Below are 27,731 nucleotides of genomic sequence, written 5' to 3'. Positions count from 1 at the left end.
TGTTCTAGAAAGGGAAAGCATGAAAGGCGAGAGGCTTGTGAATTCATAGCCATTTGGCCTCACACTTTACCATTCTCTCTCTCATCCTCCCCTGCCTCAGCCATATTTACTCTTTTAAGTCTTGAGATGCCATGAGACAGAACTCTGTTTTATTTTTTACCGGAGGACAGATAAATTGGAAAGCTGCGTTAACCTGGGGTTACAAAACTGAAGGTAAAGGCTGGTGTCAGCTTATCAGAGTCGCCCCTCTCCATGCTAGAGCCCTGGGGTGGGGGGGGTTGAGGGCGGTAGCCTTGGCAGAGACCCTGGCCAAGCTTTTCTCTCGTCAGATTCAGAGCCCTTTTCTTGACTGCCACATTTCTCCAGCTTATGCTGGCTGGGGGGGGGGGGTCTCCAGGTGCTGAGCACTTTCAGGCTCAGGAGTTGATTTTGGCTTCCCCGGTGGTTCTCAGTGCCTGCCTGGCTAACTCCTTCCAGCCCTAGAGGCCAAGCAGCTCCTCTCCTCTGGCACAGAGACCACACTGGCAGCTGTTGGTCTGCAGGGGCTGCTTTTAGTCAGGCCAGGCTGAGCCTTCTCATCCCAACACCTGTTTTATGTAAGGCTTAAGTCCTGCAACATCCAGGCATCTTCACCTGCTCCAAGACACATCCTGGAAGTCACAACCCTGCTGGGACTTAGCCCGTTTTGCTGAAATGGTGCCCCTCCAACTAATCTGCTCTTGGAAACAGATGGATCAGAGCAGAGAGACCTGCAGGGGTTCATGGGTGGTGGGTGCTCTGAGTAGGGACCTAGGAAGGGCACAGAAGTTCCCCATCCCTGGTTCACCTTCATAACCTTCCAAGAAACAACAAAGGTGGCAAATGCCCTCCAGTATCTGACATTTAGAGCTTTGCTGCTTCTGGGCATGAAGTAATGATGCTAGTTTAGTTTCTATTCAGGTCCTGTTTTTCTGTTAAAAGGAATCAAAGCAGCTTGCAATAACAATATAAAAATAATGAAAACAGCCACTCTCCACTCCATATCGGTAGAGAAGAATCTGCAAATGGCTTGCCAAAGGCAACAATGGGAAAGAACAAATGTCAGGAGACACCACATTTGCCTATTATATAAACTCTTGCCAGTCTTGGCCAGCCTAAGTTTCACAAGGGCTGGCCAGGTCTCACCAGTGCCCCTGACCCACACAGTTGCTGGAGGGTAGGCAGTGAGGCACATGCAGTCTAAGAGAGGTGTGCCAAAAGCCATCGCAAAATTGCCAAATACGTTTGGGGCATGTACAAATTTTGCAAGCTGAGCAATCCTTTGCAGCCAGGCTGCAAGGGGTCTCCTATGCAGTCAGGCTGGGGAAGGTACTTTGCCTAAGGCCTCCTTGTCAGAGAGTACCATGCTGGGTTCAGTGCTCCGACTCTGTATGAGGCATCTGCACAAGCTGACATATAGCCAAAGGTAATACAATTATCTGAGATTCTGTAACCTGCAGAATAAAGTGGTAAGGTCACTACATTCCCTATACAGAGAGAGCCCAGAGTGGGGCACAACTTTGGCTGCTTTGCATCCAGTTGTGTACTTTGCTCAGAGGTCAGTTTCTCTCTTTGTATTTCGCAGCATGGTAAAACAGCCATGGTCAGGGCAGTCAGTAAGTTGGCTGACAGACTGTGTAGGGGGGCAAGTGGGGAGTGGGGGAGAGAGATGTGTGCTTGCTTTGAGAAGCGGCCCCATCAAGGGCACATACACTTCACTCAAGGGCACATACACCACTTAATTTTTATGAAGCTTTGAAGCCATTTGCTGATAATACCAACAGTTCCTGCTTCATGCTCACACCAGTTGGTGCTAGCTAGCATGCACTGGGCTCTGCTATTATGTTCCACTGAATTTACACTGATACAAAAAGTGCCACTGATTTTTTGATGTGGTATATCTTTCTTTTGGGACGCGGGTGGCGCTGTGGGTTAAACCACTGAGCCTAGGACTTGCCGATCAGAAGGTCGGTGGTTCGAATCCCCATGACGGGGTGAGCTCCCATTGCTCGGTCCCTGCTCCTGCCAACCTAGCAGTTCGAAAGCACGTCAAAGTGCAAGTAGATAAATAGGTAACACTCAGGAGGGGAGGTAAACGGTGTTTCGGTGCGCTGCTCTGGTTCGCCAGAAGTGGCTTAGTCATGCTGGCCACATGACCCAGAAGCTGTACGCAGGCTCCCTCGGCCAATAAAATGAAATGAGCGCCGCAACCCCAGAGTCGACAGCTGGACCTAATGGTCAGGGGTCCCTTTACCTTAACCTTTATATCTTTCTTTGTTTTCTGAGCCAGGAAGTGATTATACATTGGTGTGGAGCAGATACTTGCAGCTGATTGCCCTGAACTGCCACAGTATGCATAAGCTTCCTGCAAACAGAAGTCCCATTTTTGGTTGGCTTTTAGCCTGCAGACAAACAGTGAGGAATGCAAAGCTTTTAGAAGGGGTCTTGCTGAAAGCTGCATTTGTGGCTCCAAGCTGTAGTCATATGGACAGGAATCTCTGGCATCAGATGGTTTTGATTACTCCGGAAATATCAATCAGTCAGTAAGATTTCCTCCTTACTTGAGGGTAGCTTTTTCAAATTCCAGCGCCAACCAAACCCCTTTGGGTGATTGAGAACAAGGCCTTCAATACTGGGAGGACAAGTCACGTCTCCTCTGCCACCCATTCCTGGAACGGTTGGGGAAAAGAGGCCCAGGCAGCCCAATGGGGCTGCTCTATGCACAGAATCTGCTAATGATTTCCCCACATCCCGCCCTCTCACCCTCCCTCCTACAAATACTGTACTCCAGCAGAAAGGCTGCTGCTTTCTACACCAGAGGCAGTGGCTGGAGGGACAGAGCAGAGTCCAGAATGGGGAGCTCAGCTGGGGCTGCAGTTGTCCTTTTTCTTGTCCTCTGGCAACCAGCAGATGCCTTCTGGCTTTTCAACGTGCTCTTCCCACCCAGTACCACCCCAGAAGCAGCTCTCTCCAACAACACTCCCCCTGTGGTGCTTGGTAAGTTGGCATGGGGCACATGACAAGGGGGGCAGTGGCAGTCCTGGGGCTGGGGAGGCCAGCTCCCCACTGCAGGCAAAGTGTTGGCATGGTGGGAGGGGTCAGTGGGATAGTTGAGGGTGGTCATTTGTGAACAGCCGGCTGATGTGAGGTTTGAGAAGAGTCTGTGTTGGGTTGCTTTGGCTGCTTGGCTGCAGTAGTGCCCCTTCCCCTGAGACGTGGATGACGGAAAAGATGCTAGTCAAATCAGATAGATCTGTAGGGTCTGATTAAGCTCACAGCTAGGATAGTTCAGGGCCTGACATGCTCAGCTGGGATACCTAGAAGCGGATGTGGGCAGTGCTGGGCTGCTGGCCTTTTCTGTGGTACGCATTGGTATGCAAATAGGTCTGAGATAAAGGTGAAGATTGGTGAAACGGTGATCAAAGTGATGTCACAGAACCACTAGTGGGATTCCCAGGTCTAGAGGAGAGCCATGCTATTATTTCCCTTGGAGGAGTACCTTGGAGGAAAGGGCATGTGGGGGACACTTTCCCAGAGGAAAGGCTGCAAGCTCTCCTCTGTCCTCCCAGCATTTGACTGCACCTTGCCTGACACTCCTGTAAGACGCTAGAAGAAGAAGAAGAAGAAGAAGAAGAAGAAGAGGAGGAGGAGTAGTAGTTTGTATTTGATATCCCACTTTATCACTACCCGAAGGAGTCTCAAAGCGGCTAACATTCTCCTTTCCCTTCCTCCCCCACAACAAACACTCTGTGAGGTGAGTAGGGCTGAGACACTTCAAAGAAGAGTGACTAGCCCAAGGTCACCCAGCAGCTGCATGTGGAGGAGCGGAGACGCGAACCCGGTTCACCAGATTACGAGTCTACCGCTCTTAACCACTACACCACACAGGCCAGTAACCTCTCCATGAGTCCTGCATTGCCCTGCTTCTCCCTCATTGCCCCACATGAAGGAGGCCTTGGCAAGAGCGCGTGGGGCTGGATGAGATGGTCCATCTCATCTGATTGTACCTGGAGGCAGATCTATCCCATTTACATCTAACATGGAAGCTACAAGCTCACCTTGTAGCAACCCATTGACATGCATGCTTAGCAGGGTGATGGTCAAACTGGGAATAAACTCTGTTGGTTCATCCAGCTGCCTGAGCCCCCTAACTGAGCTGAAGTGTGGCTGCTGGGTCTTGCTTAGAGGGAGGCAGTGTGTCTTGCCTGGCATCTCCTCCTTCTTGGCCTCCAAGTTAATCAAGCACAAACTCCTAAATGTGTCTGATTCCCCTTTCTGAGAGGTACAGCATTGTCATGCTTAGATAGACCAGGGAGAGCTGAGCAGAAGGACATCCTGGGGTGGCAAGTTCCTTTCTGTCCATAGGTTGGGGTGGGAGACTGTAGAGCGGATTGAAATGTTTCATCTTGGGAAGAGGGCGGGACCTAGGAAGGCAATTCTTATTTTATTTTTGCTGGTGGCTCTCTCCCTCTCCCCCGCTGCAGAAAAATCAGCACTTCCATAATGCAAGAGTTAAAGGCAGAGGACCTCCTCTGTCCTGTGTTGAATCTGGTGAGCTACCTTTGACTCCTGGCCCAAAAGTGGCCTCTCCATCCCATGTATGTGCACCCCCCCACCCCCCCACCCCCTGGGAATCTCCTCCTGTCTCCGTCCTTTTTGATCCTGCCTGCAATAATCTTGCACAGTATTTTGTCCCACTGAATGGCCTTGACCGGACTTTGTTTTGTTTGCCTGGCGCTCTGAAAAAATGGTCTCTTTGGCCAGAGAGCAAAAGTGATCTAAGTTGGTTCCTGTTTTCCTAGGAAAGGATAAGAAAAAAGGACAAGCACCAGGAGGTGTCTTTAAAGCATTCCCCACCCCCAGTCTCATCACCAGCGTCCTGCCATGAAGAGGTTTTGACAGGGCCAGGGCTGTGGGATTCAACCCAGCCTTTCCTATATAGCCTTACATACAAATTTAATGCAACTTTTATCATTTAAACTTGTATTCTGTATTTTGTTGCATTACTTTCTACTTTCCCCCTCTGAGGGCAATTCCCTCCTCCATTCTGAACCTAACCCCAGGGCCCTGACAGAATCTTCCTCCCAGATCTGATGCGCTTAACTTACAGAGAGCTTTGTTACATTTGGGGACAGTAAAAATAGCACTCCACACCTACAGCTCAAAGTGGTACAGTCTTCTCTGTTGCACGTGTTGGTGGAGAACATTACTCAAAGTGGCAGAAGCCTGGACTGCACTACTTCTAGCTTCAGATAGGAGTGTTTGCTAGGCCAAAGGCAGCAACATCCATCCCATGGTGTGGGCCATGACAATGCTGCCCCCATCCTTTGTGGCTTCAGAGTTTCATTGTGTGCAGGCTTTTCACATATATGTGTGGGAGCTTTCAAAAATATGACACCACCCCCATATGCCCTTAAAGTGGTACAGTATGGAATATGACCATCTTGTTCCATCTGACATGTGGACAGCAGGTTCTGAGACTCCAACTGGATGGCAGGTTCATTAAGGACAAGCATGGGCAAAATCACATTATTGCAACCCCCAGAGGTAAGGGACTCCAGATCCCACCAGGGCACCTGTTTCAGAGCATCTGTGGGAAGACCTTGCCAGGAGTCTAAAACACAAAGCAGCTCCCTTGGACTGAAATCTCACTCTGCCCTTTGGGCAGAATCCACTAGGAGACTCTGTGGAAGCCACTCTTGGAGGAAGACGGGCATTCTGGCCATGTGGGATCAACAGGTATATTTTTTACATTAAGGGGGCACAGGACACCCAAGCACACAAACAGGAGTGATTCCTCATGCCTTGCTTTTTGCAATAAGCACGTCGTCTCACAGGGTAACCTGTGGAAAGACTTACCAGACTAAAGCATTCAACTAATGCTCAGGCAGGCTCTTCTTCCCCTGTAATTGCTACTTACTCCAGGTTGTACGGTCCTTCAAGACCACTTGGCAGGGCTGCAGCTACTGGGAATATCCTTATGTGTTAAGTTTTGAAAAGAAATTTGGTGGGATTTTATCATATATACAACAAATACATACACACAGGACAAGGTACAGCACAAAATTTGGCTTCCCTAATACTGTAGTCTTATGTACTCAACGATTTAAGTCTCTTCCAGAAATGCTGAGCTTTTTTGTAGTTGCACTATTATTTTTGTTGTATTGCTTTGTTTAACTTACTTAAAAACATATTTTTTGCCATAGCAAAAAAAAAAAAGTTTTGGAAATAAATAAAAACAATTAAGATCAGTAAACAAGCTGATCTCAAGGCGCAGGCTGGCCACAGGAGGTGACAGAAACTTCCTCAGACCTCAAAGCAACTGGCTTCAGGCCTGCTTGTGCTTCCAGGACCCAGCATGGAGGCAAACTCGAGAATCCCCCTGTCCCAGACAAAGGCACAGGCCAGAGGCTGAGATTCAGAAGGAATAAAGCAAAGGCTGGGAGGGGCTGGGAACCACCACCATCCTCTTTTCTTGTGGCATTTCCAAAACACCTGAGTGACATGAATATCCTATAGGCATTGCACCTACCGCAAGATCCTCACAAAAAGACTCTCAATGGTGTCTTGCTTTTGCTGGGTGCTTTACAGCAGAAGGTGGCCAAAACATTGTACACTCAGATGCTGTGAGCTGCAACTTCCATAGCCAATGAGCCTTGGCTGCGCTAGCTGGGGTTGAAGAGTGTTGTAGTCCACAACATCTAGAAGGCGCATAATTGGCTAACAAGGACAGGAGCGCCTAGCAAGAAACTCTCCTCACCACACAGGCAAATGGCTGTACATTTTTGCTAGGAAAATGGTTGCCACCTTGTTTTGGTGGCCTAGCTCCTGTTCCCAAGGTATAGACAGGTGAAGCTTTGCCCACCATTTATATCCATGATGGGGAAAGCTTCATCAGTTCTAAATTCCCATGCACCAAGAGCAGGGCCTCTAGAAAATATAGCAACCTCCCATCCCACCCTGCTCACATTCTTTAGTTGCTACAAAAGAACTGCAATCTCTCCAGGACTTTTAGTCCATTTCACAGGTGGCTTTAGATGCACCACTAAGGCAGGCTACCACTCCTCTTTCTCTGGTCCCTTTCAGTGCCTGGTTGCCTGGGAAACCAACTAGAGGCCAAGCTGGACAAGCCGGATGTGGTGAACTGGATGTGCTACCGCCAGACAGATGACTTCTTCACCATCTGGCTGAACCTCAACATGTTCCTGCCTCTTGGGGTTGACTGTTGGATTGACAATACCAAGTACGTCGCTGGCTGAAGCCACTTTATAGCTTGTTATTCTGTGAGGGTCTGCGAAAACTGAGCCAAAACAGGGTGAGGGACGCTTCATCCATGGTGGAAGCCAGAAGTATGTGGAAGTACAAAGTAGCACAGGAAGGGGACGGGGACCTGGTGTGCTGGCATTGGGCTCCAACTCTCTTCCATCCCAGCAGCCAGCATGGCCAATGATGGAGACTGTAGTCTGTTGGTTGCAAGGAAAAAAATAGGTATAAAAAGAGTATTCCTGGATGCCAAGATCCCAACCTGGGGCAAATACTCATCAATGAGAAAACCACAGTCAAGATTTAAAATCACAACACCAAGTAAAGTGTAAAAATATACACTGTTAGACCTTTAAAATATGGGCCCTTGTGAGTTCCCTCTTGTCCTAGCATAGGAAAGACCACATGTTTGGTTAAAAACTGGTTTACTTTCAAACTCTTCAAAGGTCAGGTTCATGTGCTTTTCTATACATCAGTCAGAAAAGTTGCACAGGCAGTAAAACTTGGCTGTTACAAAGTGGTAAAAGTTATTTGTATAGGAACTCAAGAGTTGCTTGTGAGAGCCATGCCGTCTGAGCTCGGAGCAACCAGCTCAGACCTCCTCACATGTTGAACTTCTCAGGTAGACTGAAAGGAACAAAGGTTTGATCCTCTCGTCCCTTCCAAGGTGAGCTAGGTTGGCAGGACATAGTAATCATTACGATTTATTTATTTTAAAGTATTTTCTATGACATTTTAATAGCCAGGAATGAAAATCCCAGCATGGTGGTTGTGTTTTGCTTTGCTTTGCACCTGAATCTGCCTTCTGCCCACAGAGTGATCTACAACAGGACAACTCGGAGGGTGTCCAATGCCCCTGGAGTCCAAATCAGAGTCCCTGGGTTTGGCAAAACCCACACAGTGGAATACCTGGACAGGAGCAAACTGGCTGGTAGGAAGCATTGCTACCTGCAAATCAGTCATCTCTCTGGTGGAGGAAGGAAATTTGCTGCTTCAGTCTGCTTGGAGTCGTCTTGAGCCATGGGCATAGCCAAGGGGTGGAAGGAGGGGCCGCTGCCCCCATCAATAAAAATCAATAAAAATACATAGCAAACTGAGGTTCTGCACCCCTAATGAAAGGCTTGCCCCCCCCCCCCAACAAAAATCCTGGCTACACCCATGCCTTGAGCATTGCTAAAGAGAGGCTTTTCCACAATGGGATTAAAATGAGGGCCCTACATGGCATGTCATAGAGAGCTGCCTTATCTAGCAGCAAGGCCCATTTCCAAGATGCTTCTGCAGTGCTCGCTAGTAAACAGGGAGCCTTGGGAAGCAAAGGTGGTTTTTCCTCCCCACCCCCAAACTTTGGTTAGGGTCATCTTCCTTGCAATATCCTCCCCTGGTTGATTCTTGTCCAGTTTTGTTCCGGGATTAGTAGCAAACAGATCTTGCTCCTCTTCCCCCTTGGAGTGGCGGGCACTTCACGACACTTCCTCACTTTCTTTTTACTTTCTTTTTACTTTCTTAAAGTAAAATGCATAGAAAACAATTAGTGAAAATCAGTAATTACCACCCCCAGCAATGACTGGGAACAGACTTATTACTGAGTGAATGACACGTGCCCACTTCTGACTCAAATCTACTTCGGAAGTGACATGGGGAAGTTGTTTCTGAGCTAGAGTGCAGGGTAGGTTATGGTAGGTTTGTTGTGGGTTTTTAGGGGGCATCTGTTAGCTGGGAAAGGCTTCTCTTCCTCCTTGCTCATGATCTTTTGTGGCTTTCCCTCATTCCTCTTCTTTAGAAAAAGGTATTCTGTGTGTGCCACTTTCAGTTTGTAATGTAGGCAGTGTTTTTCTCCCAGGGGGTATTCAAGCATACACAGTACCAGCACCTCTTCTTTTTCTTTTGTTAAAAAGTGTGCCACTTACTGTAACAACTTCACTGTGTTTCTAGAAAAAAAGCACTGAATGTAGGCATGCAAGAAAGAGGACCTTCCAGAAATTTTTGATGCACCACCCACTCTGCCCAACCATTTCCCACTGTCCAGAATTTCCTTTTTGTAGGCGTTTACCAGAATACAAGAATCTTTAGCTAGGAAAAAACATGTATGTTTAGTGTTTTATTATGGTTTCCCTACTTTCTTGAAAATATTTTTTTAAAAGGGTGCAATTTCTGCCTTTTCCTGCTTCAACAACAATAAAAAGCTGCTCACTCCACACCTTGGGAAGTGGATATTGTGCCCATACCTGAGGTACCAGAGGGTTTTTTCAGTCGGTGGGGTCGGGGGGAGCTATATATTGAGGAGTTGGCATCCTTACTCCTGCCTCCTAACGTGCTGGACCAAATGAGGCTTGGAGCAACCCAGAGAGCCCTCAGAGCAGGAAGTGGTCCCCTCCAACAGGTCACCTACCCAGCCTTCCTCCCCTTGCCCCCCCTCCTGTTAACCTCTTCCTCTCTCCTCCTACCTCCAGGGTACATGCACACACTGGTGCAGCACCTCGTCAACAATGGCTATGTGCGAGACCAAACCGTGCGCGCCGCCCCCTATGACTGGAGGATTGGGCCCGGTAAGTACAAATGGGTAACTAGGGAGGGGGCTGTGAGGAGGACTCAGCGGATGGGCCAAGGGGTGGGAAGCAGGAATGCTTTCCCCTGAAGCATAATGTTTGACAGACTATTGTATTTTAATATTTTGTTGGAAGCCGCCCAGAGTGGCTGGGGAAACCCAGCCAGATGGGCGGAGTATAAATAATAAATTATTATCATTATTGTTGTTGTTGTTAGCAACCATGGAATGACGGTGAGGTCAAGGCAAGGAGAGAGGGGTGAAAGCAGCCCTCTTGAGTGGGGGGGTTTAAATGCCCCCCCCCAACACACATACCTGTCGCTGTGTGGCTAAGGCAGCTTTTAGGGAAACAGCACAGAAGGAAAGGGCAACTATTACCTTCCTTCGCCATCATAACAGCCCTGGTGCAAATCCCGCCTCCCATGGCTGATTTTTTTTAAAAAACAGAATCTTAGAATTGTAGAGTTGGAAGGGACCACAAAGGTCATCCAGTCCAATGTATGAATCTTTTTGCCCAACGTGGGGCTCGAACCCACAACCCTGAGATGAAGAGTCCCATGCTCTACCAACTGGAAGTCTGTAATGAGGTCTGGTCGTACATTCCACCGCCTCTGGCTGCTCAGCAGAGCGGAGGCTGCCTCAGGTTTGAGGGTCAGAGTCTTTGCAATCTGCTGGGAACATACAAGAAAACAATATCTGGTGCTTCTGAAGCACCAGGCTTCCCTGACTAGTGGTCAGAGTTTGCAGACAGGAGAGTGTGGCTTCTGAAGGACCTGAGCCTCTTCAGCACCTCATTTTAAAAACACACTGTTCAAGTCACACAACTGGCAAGGACTCGTGAGGAGGCCTTGCGCAAATCTCCACCTCTGACCTTCTGTGCATGCAGAATAGCTCGGGTTCAGACCCCCATGGCAGTGTTTCCAAATAGGGCTGGGAAAAGATGCATCCCAGCCCCATCTGCTGCAACACCGTGGGGCAGCCTGGATGGCCACTGGGGTGGCCAGCAAGGCCATGTGGCTGGCCGGATCCAGCAACCCCAACTATGTCTCCACAGATCAGCAAGAGGAATACTTCTGCGACCTGCGCAGCCTTGTGGAGGAAATGCGCAAGGCCTACCAGAAGCCTGTCTTCCTCATTGGACACAGCCTGGGAAACCTCAACATCCTCTATTTCCTCCTCCAGCAGTCCCAGGCCTGGAAAAGCCAGAACATCCGGGGCTTCATCTCCCTGGGGGCTCCTTGGGGGGGAGCAGTGAAGCCCATAAGGGTCCTGGCCTCAGGTGAGTTGCTTGCCAGCAGGTGAGGTGGGCCGGAATATCTGGTCCCTCCAGACTCAAAAAAAGGCTGTGTGCACGTCTTACTTGCGTGACCTCCCCTCCCCTCCTCTTCCACTGTCTGGGGTTGCTGCCAGGCCCCTTGAGGCTCAGGGATGGGGGTGGGGCTATCAAAATGGGGGTGGAGCTTAAATGCACTTTTTAAAAACAAAAATGCTCTCAGGCCTCTAGCACAGATTTACTGTCTTTTATTGCCTCCTGCTAAACTAATCTAGACATGAGTATCTCGGGGGGCGGGATGCATCTCCCACTCTTTTTATTATTGCTGCTAAAAAAATGGAGATGTTTCTCTTTGGATTGTGTTGGGATTTCTCAGTGTTTTCCATAAAACTCAGTTGAGCTTTAAAGATGCAGAATGTACACAGCCATAGTCTCTTTTTCCTGCAGTTTTCCAGATGTGTGCTGTTCAACTGCAATATACTTGGTTTATTGTGTGGTATGAAACATAAAAAGACTAAAGCTATGTACGCACTATACCTTTAAAGCACATTTTAAACTCCTTCTTTCCCTCAGAGAATCCTGGGCTCTGTAGTTTGCCCCTCATAGAGTTACAATCCTCAGCAACTTTAACAAACTACAATGCCCAGAATTCTTTGAAGTGGGAAACATGATTTGAATGTGCCTTCAAGTCCATTTCCTGAGCTTTCTGGGAGATTGGTTGGAGGTCTATGCCAGTACTGCAGTTGATACCAAGCTGGTCTGCATTTCAGGTGATGAGCAGGGCATCCCCATTATGTCCAGCATCAAATTGCGTGAGGAGAAGCGCATGACCACAGCCAGCCCCTGGATGTTCCCAGACACAATAGCTTGGCCCGAGACCCATGCCTTCATCTCTACCCCCTCCTTCAACTACACCTACCGGGACTACCAACGCCTCTTCACTGACATTAACTTTGAGGATGGCTGGTACATGTGGAACGACACCAAGGACCTGCTGAAGGGGCTGCCTGCCCCAGGGGTTGAGGTGTATTGCATCTATGGCACGGGTTTCCCCACTGTGGAAACCTACATTTACAACGACCGCTTCCCCTACGAGGACCCCATTGACTTTGTGTATGGGGATGGGGATAACAGCGTTAGCCGCCGCAGCCTAGAGCTCTGCAAGCGATGGCATGGCCAGCAGGAACAGAAGGTCCACGTGGTGGAGATGCCGGGCGTGGAGCATCTCAACATGATCTTTGACAACCGCACCCTCAACTACATCAATGAAATCCTGCTGGGAAACTTTGGGGAAGCCACAGCTACAGAAGATGAAGCAGGGAAAGGAGGAAGAGGCTTCTCAGAGACCCAACACAAAGACCAACAGGAGAAATGAAGGCCCTGCGCTGAGGAGATTGGGGTCACTTTATTCCTCCTGCATAGACAAGAAGCAGGATGACTCATGCGTGCCCCCCACCCCCCAAAGTCTACAGTGTTATGTGCAACACAGCTGGATGCAGAGGTGCCTTGCAGGATCCTGCCTCCCCGCTTGCTCTGAGAGGGAAAGACTCCTCCAAATTGCTCCTGCCAACAGCTGCATGGCAAATTTCCATCGCTGGTGTGATTGTTGGGGCCTCTGAGAGTTCATGTTCCCCTAGCATGCTTTCAGTTTGGTAGGCAGGTGAACTAGCCCAGAGCTTTATTTACTCAATTCAAAAAGAACAAGGAGTCCTGGGACACCTTGTAGACCAACACATTTTATTATGGCATATGCCTTCCTGGGCTGCAGCCCCTTCATTGTATGAATGGAGTTGTGGGTATATCTAGACATACACATCGTCAGACACATTAAACACAAGAAGTATAGGCTGTATCAATTTTATTAAAGCTTAACAGGGCACCCGAGAAGGGTGGCAGCCAGAAGAAGAGGATGATGAGCTAATGCCAACATGTAAAGGCTTTGCCCAACAGTGGCTTCTGGCTTTGACTGCATCTTCCAGAAAGGGGTGGCAGCAAGAGGAGGTGAAATATACTCAGAGTCGCAAAGTGATTTCATGCTCTTTATTCAGCTCATAGTGGTGAGGAGGAATGAATGAAAGTCCCCTCAAAGTATCTGCCTTATATACATTATTTACACAATGGGCTGCACATGATTGGCTAATGCCGGAATTCTACTGTAAGCCAATCAGGTTGTGGATTCACTTCTATCTGGAGCATGATTGGGTGGTCCCTGCCAACCAATCATACTGCTGCATTGTTCTAGGACCAATCAGACTGCTGCATTCTGAATCCTATTGTTCTAGGACCAATCAGACTGCTGCAGTTTGGATCCTATTCAACCCAGTACATAACAGGAGGGGAGAAAAATCCTCCCCATCTCCTCCAACTGCCCCCCCCCTCCGGAAGACTAAAGACAAATCTGGAAGCCGCAGTTTTACACAGTCTTTATATCACGTTGGCTTTGGGCTTCTCTCATTCTCTGGTTGCCACCCCTTTCTGGCCTTGGCTCCCCAATGTTGGCTGTGGGGCAGATGGAGGGCAGCTGCCCAGGTGCCCTCACCTCTGGCTGCACTGCCAAACATGGTGGTGATGAGGACATCCCTCTTCTTAGAGGACGTCCCTATGCTGTGCAGAACTTGGCCAGCTTCAAGGCCCCTGCCCTGGGCAGCCTCAGCACCCTGATCCCATAGACAAGCTGCATGGCATCAGCAACATGCTTAGCACACCCATGGCCACAGCCACTTCTGCCTGCAGTTTCCTCACTGGCCTGCCCCTCCTAAAGGAAGGGAAGGCCGTGTCTAGGTACCCCAAGCCCCCAACCAAGCTGCCCAGCCGGCCTCCCAACTTATGGCCTGTAGTTATGCACAGTTAATCCTGGAGTGACCCTGGGCTCACCTATCCAGGTAAGGTAGATCCTGGTGAGGAAAAGGGGTGTGGGAGGTTATATGAAGGCAGGGATAATTGTTATAAAAGGAAGGCAGGATTCATTTTAACTAACTCTGTAATCCTGAAAATTTCCAAGAGAGAGCCCAATCACATTAGCGAGATAGGGTAGAACAGCACACTGCCCACGAGTGGAAAATATCTCTCCTTTATTACTTGGCAAGTTGCACAGCTAAGTTCTGATGCAGTAAACAGGTTCTAGCCTAGGACTCATTGAAATGGGAAAGGAGACAAGCTAAATTTGAACTTGCCCAGTTGGATTTATCTGATGTGTGGTGAATGCGGAGGCTAGGGGCTAGATCCTTCCACTCTCCATCTCCCAAGCCAATACTGCTTCCAGGAAGGTGCTGTTGGGGAAGGAAGGAAACCCGCATGGACGCTAAAAGTTTTAAGACAACTTTCACAGAGAGAGAGAAAAGTCCCCCCAAAGTACTCCCAAAGTGCTCTCACTTGAAATATTTCCCCCTGCTCTTGGTTCTCTCTTTGGTAACACCCCTGAATAATTTTAGTCCTCTGTTCCACCAATTCTGTATGGGAATGAAGGGCTGTTGAAAGGATTTATGAGATAATGTTTGTGAAAGCTCTATGAATGTATTTTGTTTTTTCTGTCTCATGCCTGACACTGGGGCTTTGGGGATGGCACAATTATTTGTTTTTAATTTAAAGAGGAGAAATGGTTTTGGAATGATCACGGCACAGGCATTTTGATATATTTTTTTTAATTGTTTTTGGTTGCTTGGTGCTGATTTTTATCTTTTCCTTTCTGTGCTTGCTCTGCTTGGTTGCTTCATGTCAGTCAGTCTTTAGGATTCACAGCAGAAACCTATGCATACTTACTCAGAAGTTCATCTCACTATGTTCAGTTGGGCTTACTCAGGATTGCAGACTTAGCTGCATTCCCAGGGTCTCAGTAATCTCAAGATTGAGTATTGGATGTACCTTATCTCTGTCTGTACATATGTTAATGTGTGTACACTGCAAGGTGGTCAGGTGTGGACTTGGTGAAAGGAGAACAATGATAGAAAGGATGCATCCAGATTTACATACAAGCAAGATGAAAAGAAAGAAATAATACAGAGACAACAAGTAATGATTTAAGGTAGAGTGGCAAGGGGCAGAGTAACCTCATTTGTTTTGTTTTCATTCTGTTTTGGTTTTTTAAGGGAATTGACAAATAGACAGCTGAGGGAGATGGGATAAGGGAGGACAAAAATGTAAACTAAAAATAATTTTGGATTTAAGATTAGATTCCATCTGAAATGGAATGTGAATTGAAAATAAATAACGTAATATTAAAGCAGTAAATAGGGGACAGAAGGAGCACATTGACGATGGAGAGTGGGAGGTCAACTTAATGGAAAAAATGTATTAAAAATGATGTAATTAGGTACTGATTTGTTAAAAATTTGGAATATTAATAAAAAATATTTGGGGGAAAAGAGTTCTATTTCCCAAAGAAATCCACTCCCCAAAGATGTACTACAAGGTCATATTATATCACAAAAAGAGGAAATTTGAAGCCCTGACCTGTCAAAGTGTCTCTTTCACCTCTGGGGCCAACATTAGTATATCTCTTTGCTATTACAATTAGTGTCTGTTCACATAGTCCTTTATTTATGAGTAGATAGCCCTCTTTAGGTCTTTTGTTAGGTCTAGTATTGCCCATTGGCAGTTTGCTGGAAAGGTCAAGAATGTGCTGTCACACTCAGGGGATTGTGGCTGCCCCTGATCTGACCACCACAGCCACTCAGGACTACTTTGTCCCTGGGATCCTTGTTTTGGCTTTCATTTACAACCAAACCATTTTATTCAAACATGTACAATGTTTCTCATTCCTAAAAGTGTGTTTATAGGCCTTAATTAATAACATTATTAATTATGTGGGGGGTTATTGGTTATTGGGATGGGTATTGGTTTATATTTTGTTCCTGTTCTTGTCATGTATTTTGTGCTTTTATATTGCATTTTTATGTAGTCAGCGCCCTGAGATCTGTGGATTAAGGGCAGTATACACCTTTAAGAAATACATTTAATAATACCAACTTCCACAAGGTGTGTGTCTCTGCTTTTCCCCATGCTGTTTGATGGATGAGATGTCGGCAAGCTGTTCTGCAGAGCCAAGCCTGCTACTTACACCATTTTTCCTATAGAGGCTGCTGTTTCCTACGGGGATTTAAAATTTAAAGGACAACTGGCATTTTATCAGTAGCACTTTCTTTCCTCGAATGGGACTGTTTGTGCTTCTGTATCCTTGTAAACATGCACTTATCCACATGTGTTATATTCATGACACAGGGTTAATGAATGCCTGCCTTAATCATTCTATGGCTTGGATTGCTGTAAACAGTTTCAATGAATGTGTGTGTGTGTGTGTGTGTGTGTGTGTGCATGCACGCATGTGTATGAGACAATGCAGTATAAAAATAATTTTATGAATGAATTAAGTGTCCCTCTCTTTTTCTCTCCCTTTCAGCCCACAGGGTGCCTGGAAGACCCTGAGGGCAAGCAGCTCCTCCCAACACCCTCTCCTTCCCAGGTCCCCCCACAAGGGAAGGTGGCAGCTAACACCAAAGCCCCCCAGGGGAGAAGAGGGCAGCTTCCACCAGGAGCACCCCCACAAGAGAAGGAGCAGCTCTCATATCACCTCAATAGAAAGGGCAGCCCCCAAACCTTCCTCAAACCAAGATAAGGGAGCAGCCTGCTCCCACTCCCTCCAACCCAAGATAGGGGGCAGCTCCCACCCTTTCTGCAGGAGAAGTGGCCACCCCACCCAACCCTTCCAAACCTTTCTTATCCCAAGAGTGGGGCAGCACCACCCCAGTCTGTCTGTGAGCACTTAGAAAAGGATGCTGTGATTACTAAGACCCAGGATGGGTTTCTCAAAGACAAGTCATGCCAGACAAATCTTGTTTCTTTTTTTGACGGAGTTACAAGCTTGGTGGATCAGGGGAATGCTGTGGACGTAGTGTATCTTGATTTCAGTCTATCTTAGTTCCTCCCTGGCAGGGCCTTGCATATTGAGGAGCATTCCTTCACATTAGCTGCCACCTGCCTAAGCCCAACTTGGCCACTTCACCTACTGCCTGTGAGAAGGAGGCTGACGGAACACTAGCAGCATACCAGCCTCACTCCTGAGTCTCCCAACTGTGCATCTCTGCCTGAGGTCTGAGCTGTTGCCTGCAGGCAACACAGCCTTATTTCTATGCCATTCTTCCTCTGAGGATCTCAGGACAGTGTACAATATAAAAACACAAAAATACATAACATAAATACATAATAAAATGGCAAATGTTTGTTAAAATTAGCTGTAAAAGCTAATTTTTAAGAGAACACACTGCCAAACATTTGTGATATGTTAAATTCCCAGTCAGCTGGGCCAGCCCCTGCTTTGCACCTGGGGTCAGGCCTTTGCAGGGACTCATTCTGAAAGGGTGTGAGGGAATTGGTTCTTTCTGTGTTTAGATTTGCTGTTGAAATTGCACTTCAACGCAGACAAAAAAACAACAATACAGCTTATGGCTGTGCTTTAGGGCAAAACCTGGTAAAAAACCATGACAGTTTAAAATTAAATGGTGGAATGACCTGCAATGGCAGAAGTGAAAGCAGCTTGTTGTTGCTATTTATTGCTGCAGCTTAATGCCGCCGCCCCCCTCCCGCAGATCAGCTGAGAGTCGCTGAGCAGTGCCTGGGTTTAATCCTCGCCAGCCGACCCTTCCAGCCTTGGCAAGGAAGGCACCAGAGAGCGCAGGCGCACTGAGGCAATGCAGAAGAGATCTGGACCATTACCTGCCCTGTCCCAGGCAGACAGAAGAAGAAAGCCTTTGTGCCTTCCGCGCCCGCTTGACGAAACCCGAGTTGATTAAGCGCCTGTGTTTCAGTGGGTCAATGGATTAAACGGCCTAATTATCTATTCATTTAAAATGTTTAAAGTTGGCGCATCACCCCTGAAGACAATTTATGTTTTTAAAAATACCCAGCCATGAAACGCTCCCAAAAAGAAAAGGAGAAGCGAAACGAGGCGTTGGAGTGGGAGGAAGAGGGACGGGGACCCGGGACTCCCCACCCCACCCCCACCCCCACCCCACGGGCCGGCAGCTGCTGGGAGACAAAGGCGCACCGATGCCATCAGGTGATGCGCGCAATGGGGGGACTGGAGAGGCGGCCCTCCTTTCGGGTCCCCGGGGAGGGGGCAGAGCGCGCTTACCCGCCCCTTGCGACACGCCCAAGGCTTTCGCCCAAGCGCTGCCCTGGGCGGCCCTCCAAGGGCTTCCCGCAGCCTCGAGGGGAAGGGAGAGGGCAGCGCCTGGATCCCCAGCCCGGTTCGGCTTCCGAAGGGCGGCGGACTCCTCCTGGTCCAGAGCGGGAGCCGCCCTGGCGCCGCCGCTTCTTCGGGGGTCGCTGGAGCCCGCCTGCCCGGGGAGGGGTCTGGCTGCGCGGGCGCGCCTCCCTCCGCAGCGCCACTGAGCATGCTCGGAGCCCTTGTCTGTCGGTCTGTCTCTCCCCACCCCCGTCGCCGCCCGCCCCGCAGACCCTCCCGCGCCTCCTCCGCCGCACCGATCAAGCGGGCCGAGGAGGAGGAGGAGGGAGCGCAGCCGGGTAGGTACCGGGGCGGCTACGGTGGGGTGGAGGAAGGGAACCCCCGGCGGGCGGGATCTCTCGCGGCGGGGCGGGGTTCCCAAGGACAAAAGGCGGTTCGGGGGCTCGCTTTTCTTGGATAGCTGCGGGCCCACAAAGCGATCCCCTGCAAAGAAGTCCCGGTGAGCCTCCGAGGGACAAACCCCCCAGTGATCCTAACAACAGCCCTGCGAGGAGGGTCTGGCGCAGACAGAGCAGCTGGCCGAAATCCACCTAGCGACCCACGTGCCTATTGCTGAGCAAGGCGTCTGAACCCGGTTTCTCTCCCCCCGGACCCCCGTCTGATGAAATCCTGATCTTCAGGATCTCCCCAAAGGCAGCTTCAGCTCCGGGGTGTCTCAGGGCTTTTGTTTCTGCGTGGGGTCTTCCTGCAGGTGCTGCTATCCAGCTGCGGAGAAGGTGTGGGAAACCCAACCTCCAGGATCTATTGTGTGATGGGGGAGAGCGTGAAATTTCGTGGTCCTGTCTGGTTGAACGGGAGGCTGACGGTGGTTTCAGGGATCCCTCAGGCATGGAAACCTCACTAACAGTAGCCTCAAGGACCCTTGGTTTACATGCTCTTTCCCACCCGGCTCAGAGAATAAGGTCTGGCCTCACCCAAATCATAGTCTAAGTCCTGACCGCCTGCCTGTCTCCTTGGAGATGCCCCAGCAGCTGTCCCAGCCCAAAGTGCTCCTTTTGGAGCACCCTCCAATCACCTGCTTCCCCTACTTGGAGAGGAGGAGCCCTGGATTCCTTTTGAGAGGCAAGGACAAGCAAACATCAGCCTGCTTATTTGCTCTGCCATAAATAAGGGGAGCAGATTTGGCAAGAGCCACCTTTGAGTCCCAGCGCCTGCCAACCTAGCAGTTCGAAAGCACCCCCGGGTGCAAGTAGATAAATAGGGACCGCTTACCAGTGGGAAGGTAAACGGCGTTCCATGTGCTGCGCTGGTTTGCCAGATGCAGCTTGTCACGCTGACCACGTGACCCGGAAGTGTCTGCGGACAGCGCTGGCTCCCGGCCTATAGAGTGAGATGAGCGCACAACCCTAGAGTCTGGCAAGACTGGCCCATACGGGCAGGGGTACCTTTATCTTTACCTTTTACCTTTGGGTCATGCTGGGCAAACCTGCGCCTGTTGAGCCCCTGCAATTCCTGTGGTCCCCAGGCCATTCGCAGAGCTGATGGGGCTCAATCTGGATGGGGCAGCTTCCCTTGCCTTGCTCCAGGGATGCTTCCTACATACAGATGCATTCCTAGGCTCCTTGTGCCCTTGGCAAGGAGCTGAATCGGCATCTCCTCCCTGCTCCCTGCTCGCTGCTCCCTTCAGTAATGCTTGAAGGTAGACTCTGCCTTCAGTTGTGGAATTGCACAGATGGTGCAAGTGGTGTGAGTTTGCTGTGCTGTGCTGGGGTTTCCACTAGTCCTCCTGCCCCCCCCCCCACTTCCCTGCTTGCCTCCTGTCCATTATGATGACATAAGAATCTCCTCTCTGGATCAGGCCAAGGCCTGCCCCAGCCAGTATTCTGTCTCCCAGAGCAGCCAGCCAAGCCTGCCTTTGAGAAGCTCAGGAGCAGCTAGCCCCTAAGATCTGAGGTATATTGCTCATGGACATGGAGACACAGTCCTTAGCTGTCCTGTTGAATAGTGGCTACTAGACCTGCCCATTCTGCCCTTTGACTTCACCCCTTGTCAACCAGCTCTTTAAAGGTCCCTCTGGCTAGCCAGGTGCTCCTGGGAACCAGGGCTCAGAGATCCATTTTTGCTTTTTGTGATGGGAATCCCTTAAATCAGTTCCCTGTTGCATGCAGAAATCCTTCTTCCTCTTTCTCTCTACCATGGCCAAACATGCTCAGGGTGGGTGGCGGCAGGCTCAAGGGCAGAGCATACAGTTGCCTTTCAGAAGGACCCTAGAAACATATTCAGATGGGAAATATTGATGGATCCTGACAGCTAAGGGTTGTAGCCAGTGTTAGTTCTACTCTGAGTAGAGCTTAGAGCTTAGGGGGAGGAAGCCCAAAGCCAGGGAGGAAACTTAGAGCCCATTTTTAGTGCCAATAACCTGGCCATAGAACATGCAAAGTAGTCACTACAAGGGTGACTGAACACACACTGAGAGTCTCCTCCTGCTCTTCCTCACTGAGTAATGGCAGCCAAGCTTAGCACATCAGACTTTAGAAAGGACCTGTGGTCCCTCTTCATGTTTTCAGATAATGCGAAGCCTGTGGGGGTGCTTACTGGGTCACCATCCATAGCTGCCTCTTGCGAGGAGAACAGGCAAAAGGAGAGATGTTGCTGTTGGCAGCAGCAGCAGCAGCAGCAGCAGCAGCACCCTTCCGCCTCGCAGCTTGTGAAGTACGTGAGAGCAGACTTGCTGGCTCAGGTCGATGGTAGACATTCTAGTCTGGCATCCTGTCTTTACAGTGGCCAACCAGATGCCCCAAAGGGAAGAAACCCACAAGCAGGACCTCAGCACAATATCTGCACTCTCCCCTTCTGCAGTATTCAAAGGCATTACTGAGTCTGTCCATGGAGGCAGGGCAGAGCCATTGTGGCTGGCAGCTGTTGGCAGCCTTCTCCTGAATGAATCCGTCCAATCCTTTTTAAAAAACCATTGAAATTGGTGGCTGTTGCTGTGGGAGTGAGTTCCATCATTTAGTTGTGTTCTGCTTGAAGAAGTCCTTTCTTCTGGCCGTTCAGAATCTTCCAACATTCAGCTTCATTGGAAGCCCATGGGGTGTAGTCTTATGAGAGAAGGAGGAAAGCTTTTCTCTGTCCACTCTCCATGCCTTGCCTCATTCTAGAAACTTTGACCATGTCACTTCTTTTCCATCTTCTCTCTAAACTAAAAAGCCCCAGATGTGGCAACTATCCTCATAGCAGAGTCGCTCCATTCCATTATCATCTTGGGTGCCCTTTTCAAATTCTACAATATTCTTTTTGAAATGAGGTAGCCAGAACTGGGCACATTCTTCCATACGAAGTTGCAACATAGATTTGTATAATGGCACTATAATATTACCAGCTTTATTTTCAATTCCTTTCCTAATGATCCCTAGCATGAAATTCGTGTTTTTCACAGCTGCTGCACACTGGGTCAACATGTTCACTGAGCTATCTGTTATGACCCCAAGGTCTCATTTCTGGTAAGACACCACCAGTTCAGACCCCATGAGTGCACTTGTGAAATTAACAGTCTTTTTGCCCCAACTTTCATCACTTTACACTTGCTTTCACTTGCATTTGCATTTGCTGTTTTATAGCCCATTCATTCAGTTTGCAGAGGTCCTTGCGGAGCTCTTCAAATTCTCTTTTTGTTTTAATGACTCTGATCAAACTTAGCTACCCATTTTTTTGTGGAGAAGGGAATCTTAGCCTGAAGCCTGTGCCTCCTTTTCTTTGCTGCCAGGGCTTCCTCCGAGCGAAGAATCCTCCGAGCTGGCCTGATGACATCCCCTCGGAGGGCTGCCCCCAAACAAGATGGTGCTGGACTCGGGTCGGCAGTCCTTTCGGCGGCAGGAACAGCAGCCTGATGTCTTTGGTGCTGGCCTGCAGCAGCGGAGAAGCGGGAAGAAGGAGGCCTCTCGTCCCTATGAGGGGCTGCGGGTGCCTCCCTTCTTCTCTCCTTCCCTTTCTCTGGATTCAGACTCCTCCAGCCCGGGCCAGCGGGCGCCCCCCAAGACCAAGTGCCTCCAGAACCCAGAGCCCCAAGTGCCGCCCCCCGTGGGCCTCTGCCCTGCCTTCCAGAATCCCTGCAGCTGGATGCGCCGGAGCGAGAGCATCTGCGCAGTGAACCGGAGGGACCGCGCGCGGGGGCAGATCCGCAGTGCCGCCTCCCTGCCTCACCTCCCCAAAGCCAAGGCGGAGAGGTGCATCGGGGCCAAGAGGAAAAGTCCCTGCCTGCTGGTGGCCCTGCGGCCGGTGAACGTTGACAAAGAGAGGGAGAAGTTCTTTGGGGCCTGCTACGCCTACAACCCCCAGTTTGAATACGCAGAGCCTGTCCCTGAAGCCGTGTTGGAGAAATACAAAGAGGCCTCTGGGCAGTTTATTTCACAGGTAAGAAAAGTTCCCCCTGCTCCCTCTGCCTTTGCCATTCTCTTCCAAATGGCTGCTCCTCCCTCTGCTCTGCTGCGAGGAGACTGAGCCAGCAAGTCTCTGCCTCCCAGAGGCAGGAAAGATGCTTTGGGTCTCAGCAGCAGGAGCGCAGCTGCACCCATCCTGGCATTATACTGTGTGCACCAGTAATCCTCACAATAACCCTGTAAGGAGCAGGGGGGCAAAATGTTTTGCAGAATCTAGAGGCTCACCTACTTTTCTAGATTCTAGTTTGGCAAGGGGGTCCAAAGAAACGGAGTCAGGCCACTGGAGGGAGAGAGCCTGCTCTGATCCTGGCACACATAAGCACATGCCCCACTCCCCCAACATCCAGGCAGTGTTTTACTGTGGGATGCCAGGACTCAGGGATTTAACAGGGTGAAGATTGAAACTTGGAAATCAGATGCTTCTTTCAGCAGCCCAGGTGCTAGGACCAGTGGCAAGCAGCAGGGGTGACTGGACTCTCGTACCTTTGCACATTGGGTCAGGATCATTGCCTCCATATTGCAGACTGGAGGGCTGAGACTAAGGGAATGGTGGCAGTTTGAATTGGGTCTTCTGCTCACAGCTGGTGCTACCCTGTTTTGGGCTGAGCAAACTTTCTACTTCTTCTTTCTGTGGTGGTGTTAGAACTTTTGAGTCCTCTTGTTAATTCTCACAACTGTCCTCTGAGGGAAGATGTCCATAGTCGTCTTTTGCAGAGGGGAGCTGAAAGACATTTGCCAGGCTAGAATAAAACTTGACCAGCTCCTTCAGTTGCCAGACTTTGAGGAATCACAGAGGCTTGCTGCCTCTGGTTAGCCAGGTCTGCCTGCTGTGGAGCAACATGGCCTCAGTTCTCTGTGTTGATGGCTGGGCTGCTTAGGGCTTCCTAGCTGAGGCAGAGGAAGGGGTGATCTCATGATGGCAACCACCTGTCCTTCATGCTCTTCAGTTTGTCTATTTGGTCTACAGGTCATAAATATCCAAGATAGTCTCTGGTTATCCAGGGAAACACATAATGGAGAAAAAGGCAAAACACATGCATACAGATTGTGCCTTTTAAAATAAGCCACAGGAACAATGGAATAACTAATGGACAGACACCTATTATTCAACTTGCTTTAGTTTTAATTCCTACAAAGTTAAAAAGCAGAATGAATCCAGGTTGCCAGCACCTGAAGGACACCTTCAACTAGCTTGCGTTGGACCTCCTTTAACATTATGCATTAATCTTGACTATATCAGGTGTACTCTCTTCAGGTGTGGGTGGGGAGTTCTTTCGTTGTATCTGGTAGCCAAAAAACATTTTAAAAATATTGTTGTTATTTTAAATAGAAGAAGCAGACAGTTTTGGGTTGAAACTCACTTGCTGTGTATGTTTCAGGCTATTGGAATCATTGATGCTGTGCTGGAGAAATATAGCACCTACGAGAACTTTGAGGCATCCAACGGAGGGAAGTTGCTCAGCAAATGCCAGATTTGGTCCATTGTCAGGAAGTACATGCAGAAGGAAGGCTGCTCTGGAGAGGTGAGTCCAATGCTGGCAAAAGACCTTCTGCATGACCCCAGGGAGGCACCCTGACAGCCTTTTGCGCAGTGCCCTTGGAAACCCCAAAATCCTTCCTGCCCCAGGCATTAATTGCTTGGGGTTGCATCCAGCCGGGATGGTGAGGGTGGGAAGCCACATCTGGGACTAGCCCTGGACTCTCCCCTAGAGACTGCATGGACTGACTGGAGTCCTGCCAGGACGGGAATCTGCATGGGAGCTCTGCGCTGCTCCTTGCCTGACCTACCTCCCAAGAGCTGTGCTGGGTTTCCTAAGCAGGCTCAGAATCTTGGGGGATAAATGCTGGGATGGTCTTGGTTGTCACATGCATGCATGGATGGATGGCCTGTGGTTTCCCTCTTCTGTTTCAAAGCTTCTTCTCCATTCTGGGCCCTGTGATGGGAACTCCCTCACAGCTCAATTCAGAGTGCAAATACAGGCCCTGCTCCCCAATCTTCTTCTAGGTGGTGGTTCAGCTGACCGAGGACCTGCTGTCTCAGGCAGTGATGATGGTGGAAAACAGCCGCCCAACATTAGCCATCAACCTTTCTGGGGCTCGTCAGAACTGGCTGGAGGGCATGTTGCGCCATGAAATAGGTCAGGATCCGTGAAGAAGGAGCAAAGTCCCGGGACATTCCCCAACCCTCTGTGCCCTGGAAGGGCATTAAAGGAGCACAGGGTGGGAGGAGAGTGGAGAATTGTCTGCCAGGAATTGGGACATCAGTTTTTCTTCCAAGGGAAGGATGTACCAGCTGGACTACCCAGCCCTGAACTCTGGCTGGTTTCTGGAGAGGGTTAATAATTCTGTTCGGTGCCACAGAGACCTAGAACTCTGAAGAGCAGGAGGGTCTGGGTGCTGACTGGCAGGGGCCTAGTTGTCAAATGCTGTCTGGCTGTGAAAATCAAGGGAAGGCTCATGTCTAATACAAGTTCCATTATGATACCACTGCTATATCCGAACAGATTTCAGCCTCCTCAGACTGAAAGAAGCTGCTTAATAATAAGTCAGGCTTTATCTAGTTTAATGAACTATCAGGGACCATGCTGAGGAGGAATGGTGGAAGCCACCACCTCCACCCACTCCTGCTCCAGAATATTCCCAGGAGTAGCAGGACAGATAGATTTGGAACAGTGGTTTGCAGAGGGGCATAGTTCAGAAGGCAGAAGCTGAGAAATACTCTTTGGGGAACAGCTAGGAGAAGAAACACTGGAAGAGAGAGGGTTAACAGATTCACAGTCTCTGGACAGCATTCCTCTGCCCTCCCAAGGTCGAAAAGAGCTCAGAAAGTCTCAGAACAGAATGCTCAGAGGGCACAAGCTCAAATTACAAGACGTAGGAGTGACGTAGATTAACAGGGACGGAGAGGGTGTAAGCCTTAATTAGGAGCACCGCCACTCTGGGTTGACGCTTTCTTTTGTCCTTTGCTGTGCTTATTAAAGAAACTAACTGGTAAGAATTCATTTTGTTTGATCTCCTCATTTATGGCCATGGGGAAGGAAGCTGATTCCCTGAAGCCTGACATAACACATTTTTAAGTGATTCATTTCATGGTTTTCAAGGCTTTCTAATTTTTCGAGTTGTCATCCGATGCCATAAAGGCATCAGGTGATGGGCACGGAGTGGTCCCACCCGCTTGATAGACCCACTTCCCTACCCCTGGACATGCAGCCTAAAACCCAGGACGTGAGTCCTATTTTGCGCTGTGATTCATTGACCCAGCGAAGGACTGGAAAGTGGGGGAGGGGGGAAGCTGAGGCAAGCCAGTTGTGAAGGAGGAGTAATGATGGGGAAATGCCTCTCCTCTGCCTTAGGCACCCACTACATCCGCGGGGTCAACAATGCCCACCAGCCGTGGCACAGCTCAGAAGGTCGCCAGCACTATGGCTTGAAGCCAGCAAATCCCACTGAGGAAGGCCTGGCCAGCCTGCACAGCGTCCTCTTCCGCAAGCAGCCCTTCCTGTGGAGGGCAGCCCTTCTCTACTACACTGTCTACCGGGCCAGCCACATGTCCTTCTGCGAGCTCTTCCATGACCTGGAGCGCTACGTGCAGGACCCTGGGGTGCGCTGGGAATACTGTGTGCGGGCCAAGAGAGGCCAGACAGACACTTCCGAGCCAGGTAAGGGCCTTTGCATGGCATGAGGATGCTCAATATTGGAGAGATGCAAATGTTCCCAGCCCTCAGGGTTCTGGAGGTTGGCCACTTGAGCAGCATTTGCTAGAATTCCTCTCCGATTTAGGACTCCTTGCTCAATCCCCACCCTCCCACCCTTCACCATCACAAGAAGATAGCTGCTTGGGGGATGGTGTATAGGTGACCTGCGAAGGACAGCTCCACTCTTGGGCACTGATATTTCTTGCCAGTATTTGGACGTCACTTTGAAAGGAAAAGCCTACCCAAAGTGTCCTGCTTATGCTGGATGTGTCAGTGGTTTTTCTCTTTCAGGGTGTTTCAGTAAAGATCAAGTGTACCTGGATGGAATTCTCCGGATCCTGAGACATCGACAAACCATCAACTTCCAGCTGCTGGCTGCCCTGGGGAAGGTAACAGCTCTGCCTGCTCTGTGGTCTTCCCCCACCCCCCATGTGTGTGTATTGTGGGGGGCTTTCTTTGGCTTGGCTTCTGGTGTTTCCTCCAGTTGGAGGCAGGTGGATAGAGCAGGAAGAGACCAAGAAGGGAGGACAGCACAGTCCTCTAACAGTCCTCAGCTAAGAAAACCTAATTTTTCCATCCAAGTGAGGCCCTCCAATTCATCTTGATCCTCCTCCAAAGGGCATAGAATGTCTATTCTCTCCCCACTCCCCCTTTATCATTGTAACAGTCCTGTCTCAAAATGGCTGTTTTTAACCCAAGAGGCACTAGGGAGTTCTGATTGTGAATCTCCCACAATGCATCTTGTCTGGCCCTCAGTAGGAGTCTCCACCAGACTGGCTCTCAGGTGAGGTAAATTTGGTCTGTTACACAAAACTCTCTGGTATTGCAGTGATGATGATGATGTTTTTTGTACCTCACCTATCTGACTGGGTTGCCCCAGCCACTCTGGGTGGGTGGCTTCCAGCAAGAAGACTGAAACCTCATCTTTGAATGAGTTGCTAATTTTCAGTTGCTCTTTTTCTTATACATAAATAAATTCAGGTCTCCTACGAAGATGTGAGTAATCTTCAGAAATACGGGGTGCTGGAGAAGGCTCGAATCCCTCACTTCATGCACGATCTAGAGAGGTACATGCAGCAGCTCAACCACATTGTCGCGACCAACTGTCTCAGTGACGAGGAACTGGAACAGCTGCTGCCAGAATGAGCCGGCCTTTGAGGGGGAAGAGGGAGGGAGGGAGAGGGCTATGGCTCCTCCAGCCTTTGCTGCTGTCACCCAAGACAGGCTGTGCTGTAATCATGAATAGGCCCTTTGGGGGTCTTCAAAGAAGTTGTTGTGTCAGATTGTGGTCCTGCTGAAAACAGTTTACTGGCTTACA

At 49.5% G+C, this 27,731-nt stretch overlaps 2 protein-coding genes and 1 long non-coding RNA gene across 5 annotated transcripts; 2 read left to right on the top strand and 1 right to left on the bottom strand.

Moving 5' to 3' along the window:
• The first annotated feature begins 34 nt into the window (after positions 1-34).
• LCAT (lecithin-cholesterol acyltransferase) lies at positions 35-14,560 on the top strand. 2 transcript variants are annotated; one of them, XM_083452703.1, is made up of 7 exons: positions 35-213; positions 7,105-7,261; positions 8,097-8,212; positions 9,732-9,827; positions 10,881-11,105; positions 11,870-13,100; positions 13,436-14,560. In XM_083452703.1, the coding sequence occupies exons 1-6, from the start codon at positions 132-134 to the stop codon at positions 12,472-12,474; spliced, it is 1,281 nt and encodes a 426-aa protein (XP_083308829.1). In that variant the 5' UTR covers positions 35-131; the 3' UTR covers positions 12,475-13,100; positions 13,436-14,560. The 2 variants fall into 2 exon arrangements, with proteins under 2 accessions (XP_083308829.1, XP_083308828.1); XM_083452702.1 differs by lacking the exon at positions 35-213 and adding an exon at positions 2,847-3,015.
• Positions 7,267-20,053, bottom strand: LOC310683153. Its single transcript, XR_014514304.1, has 2 exons — positions 19,744-20,053; positions 7,267-7,481 (listed from the first exon to the last, which is right to left on the bottom strand). It is a non-coding gene; the product is annotated as an uncharacterized lncRNA (long non-coding RNA).
• MATCAP1 (microtubule associated tyrosine carboxypeptidase 1) lies at positions 18,240-27,731 on the top strand. Of its 2 annotated transcripts, none has more exons than XM_083452706.1 (7): positions 18,240-18,617; positions 22,046-22,692; positions 24,098-24,241; positions 24,724-24,856; positions 26,072-26,377; positions 26,705-26,802; positions 27,395-27,731. In XM_083452706.1, the coding sequence occupies exons 2-7, from the start codon at positions 22,117-22,119 to the stop codon at positions 27,557-27,559; spliced, it is 1,422 nt and encodes a 473-aa protein (XP_083308832.1). In that variant the 5' UTR covers positions 18,240-18,617; positions 22,046-22,116; the 3' UTR covers positions 27,560-27,731. The 2 variants fall into 2 exon arrangements, with proteins under 2 accessions (XP_083308832.1, XP_083308831.1); XM_083452705.1 differs by lacking the exon at positions 18,240-18,617 and adding an exon at positions 20,105-20,232.

The sequence above is a fragment of the Podarcis tiliguerta genome (assembly GCF_965153285.1).
Source record: "Podarcis tiliguerta genome assembly, chromosome: 8".
Lineage (NCBI taxonomy): Eukaryota > Metazoa > Chordata > Lepidosauria > Squamata > Lacertidae > Podarcis > Podarcis tiliguerta.
The sequence above is the reverse complement of the archived record's forward strand: the minus strand, read 5'-3'. Positions and strand labels throughout refer to the sequence as shown.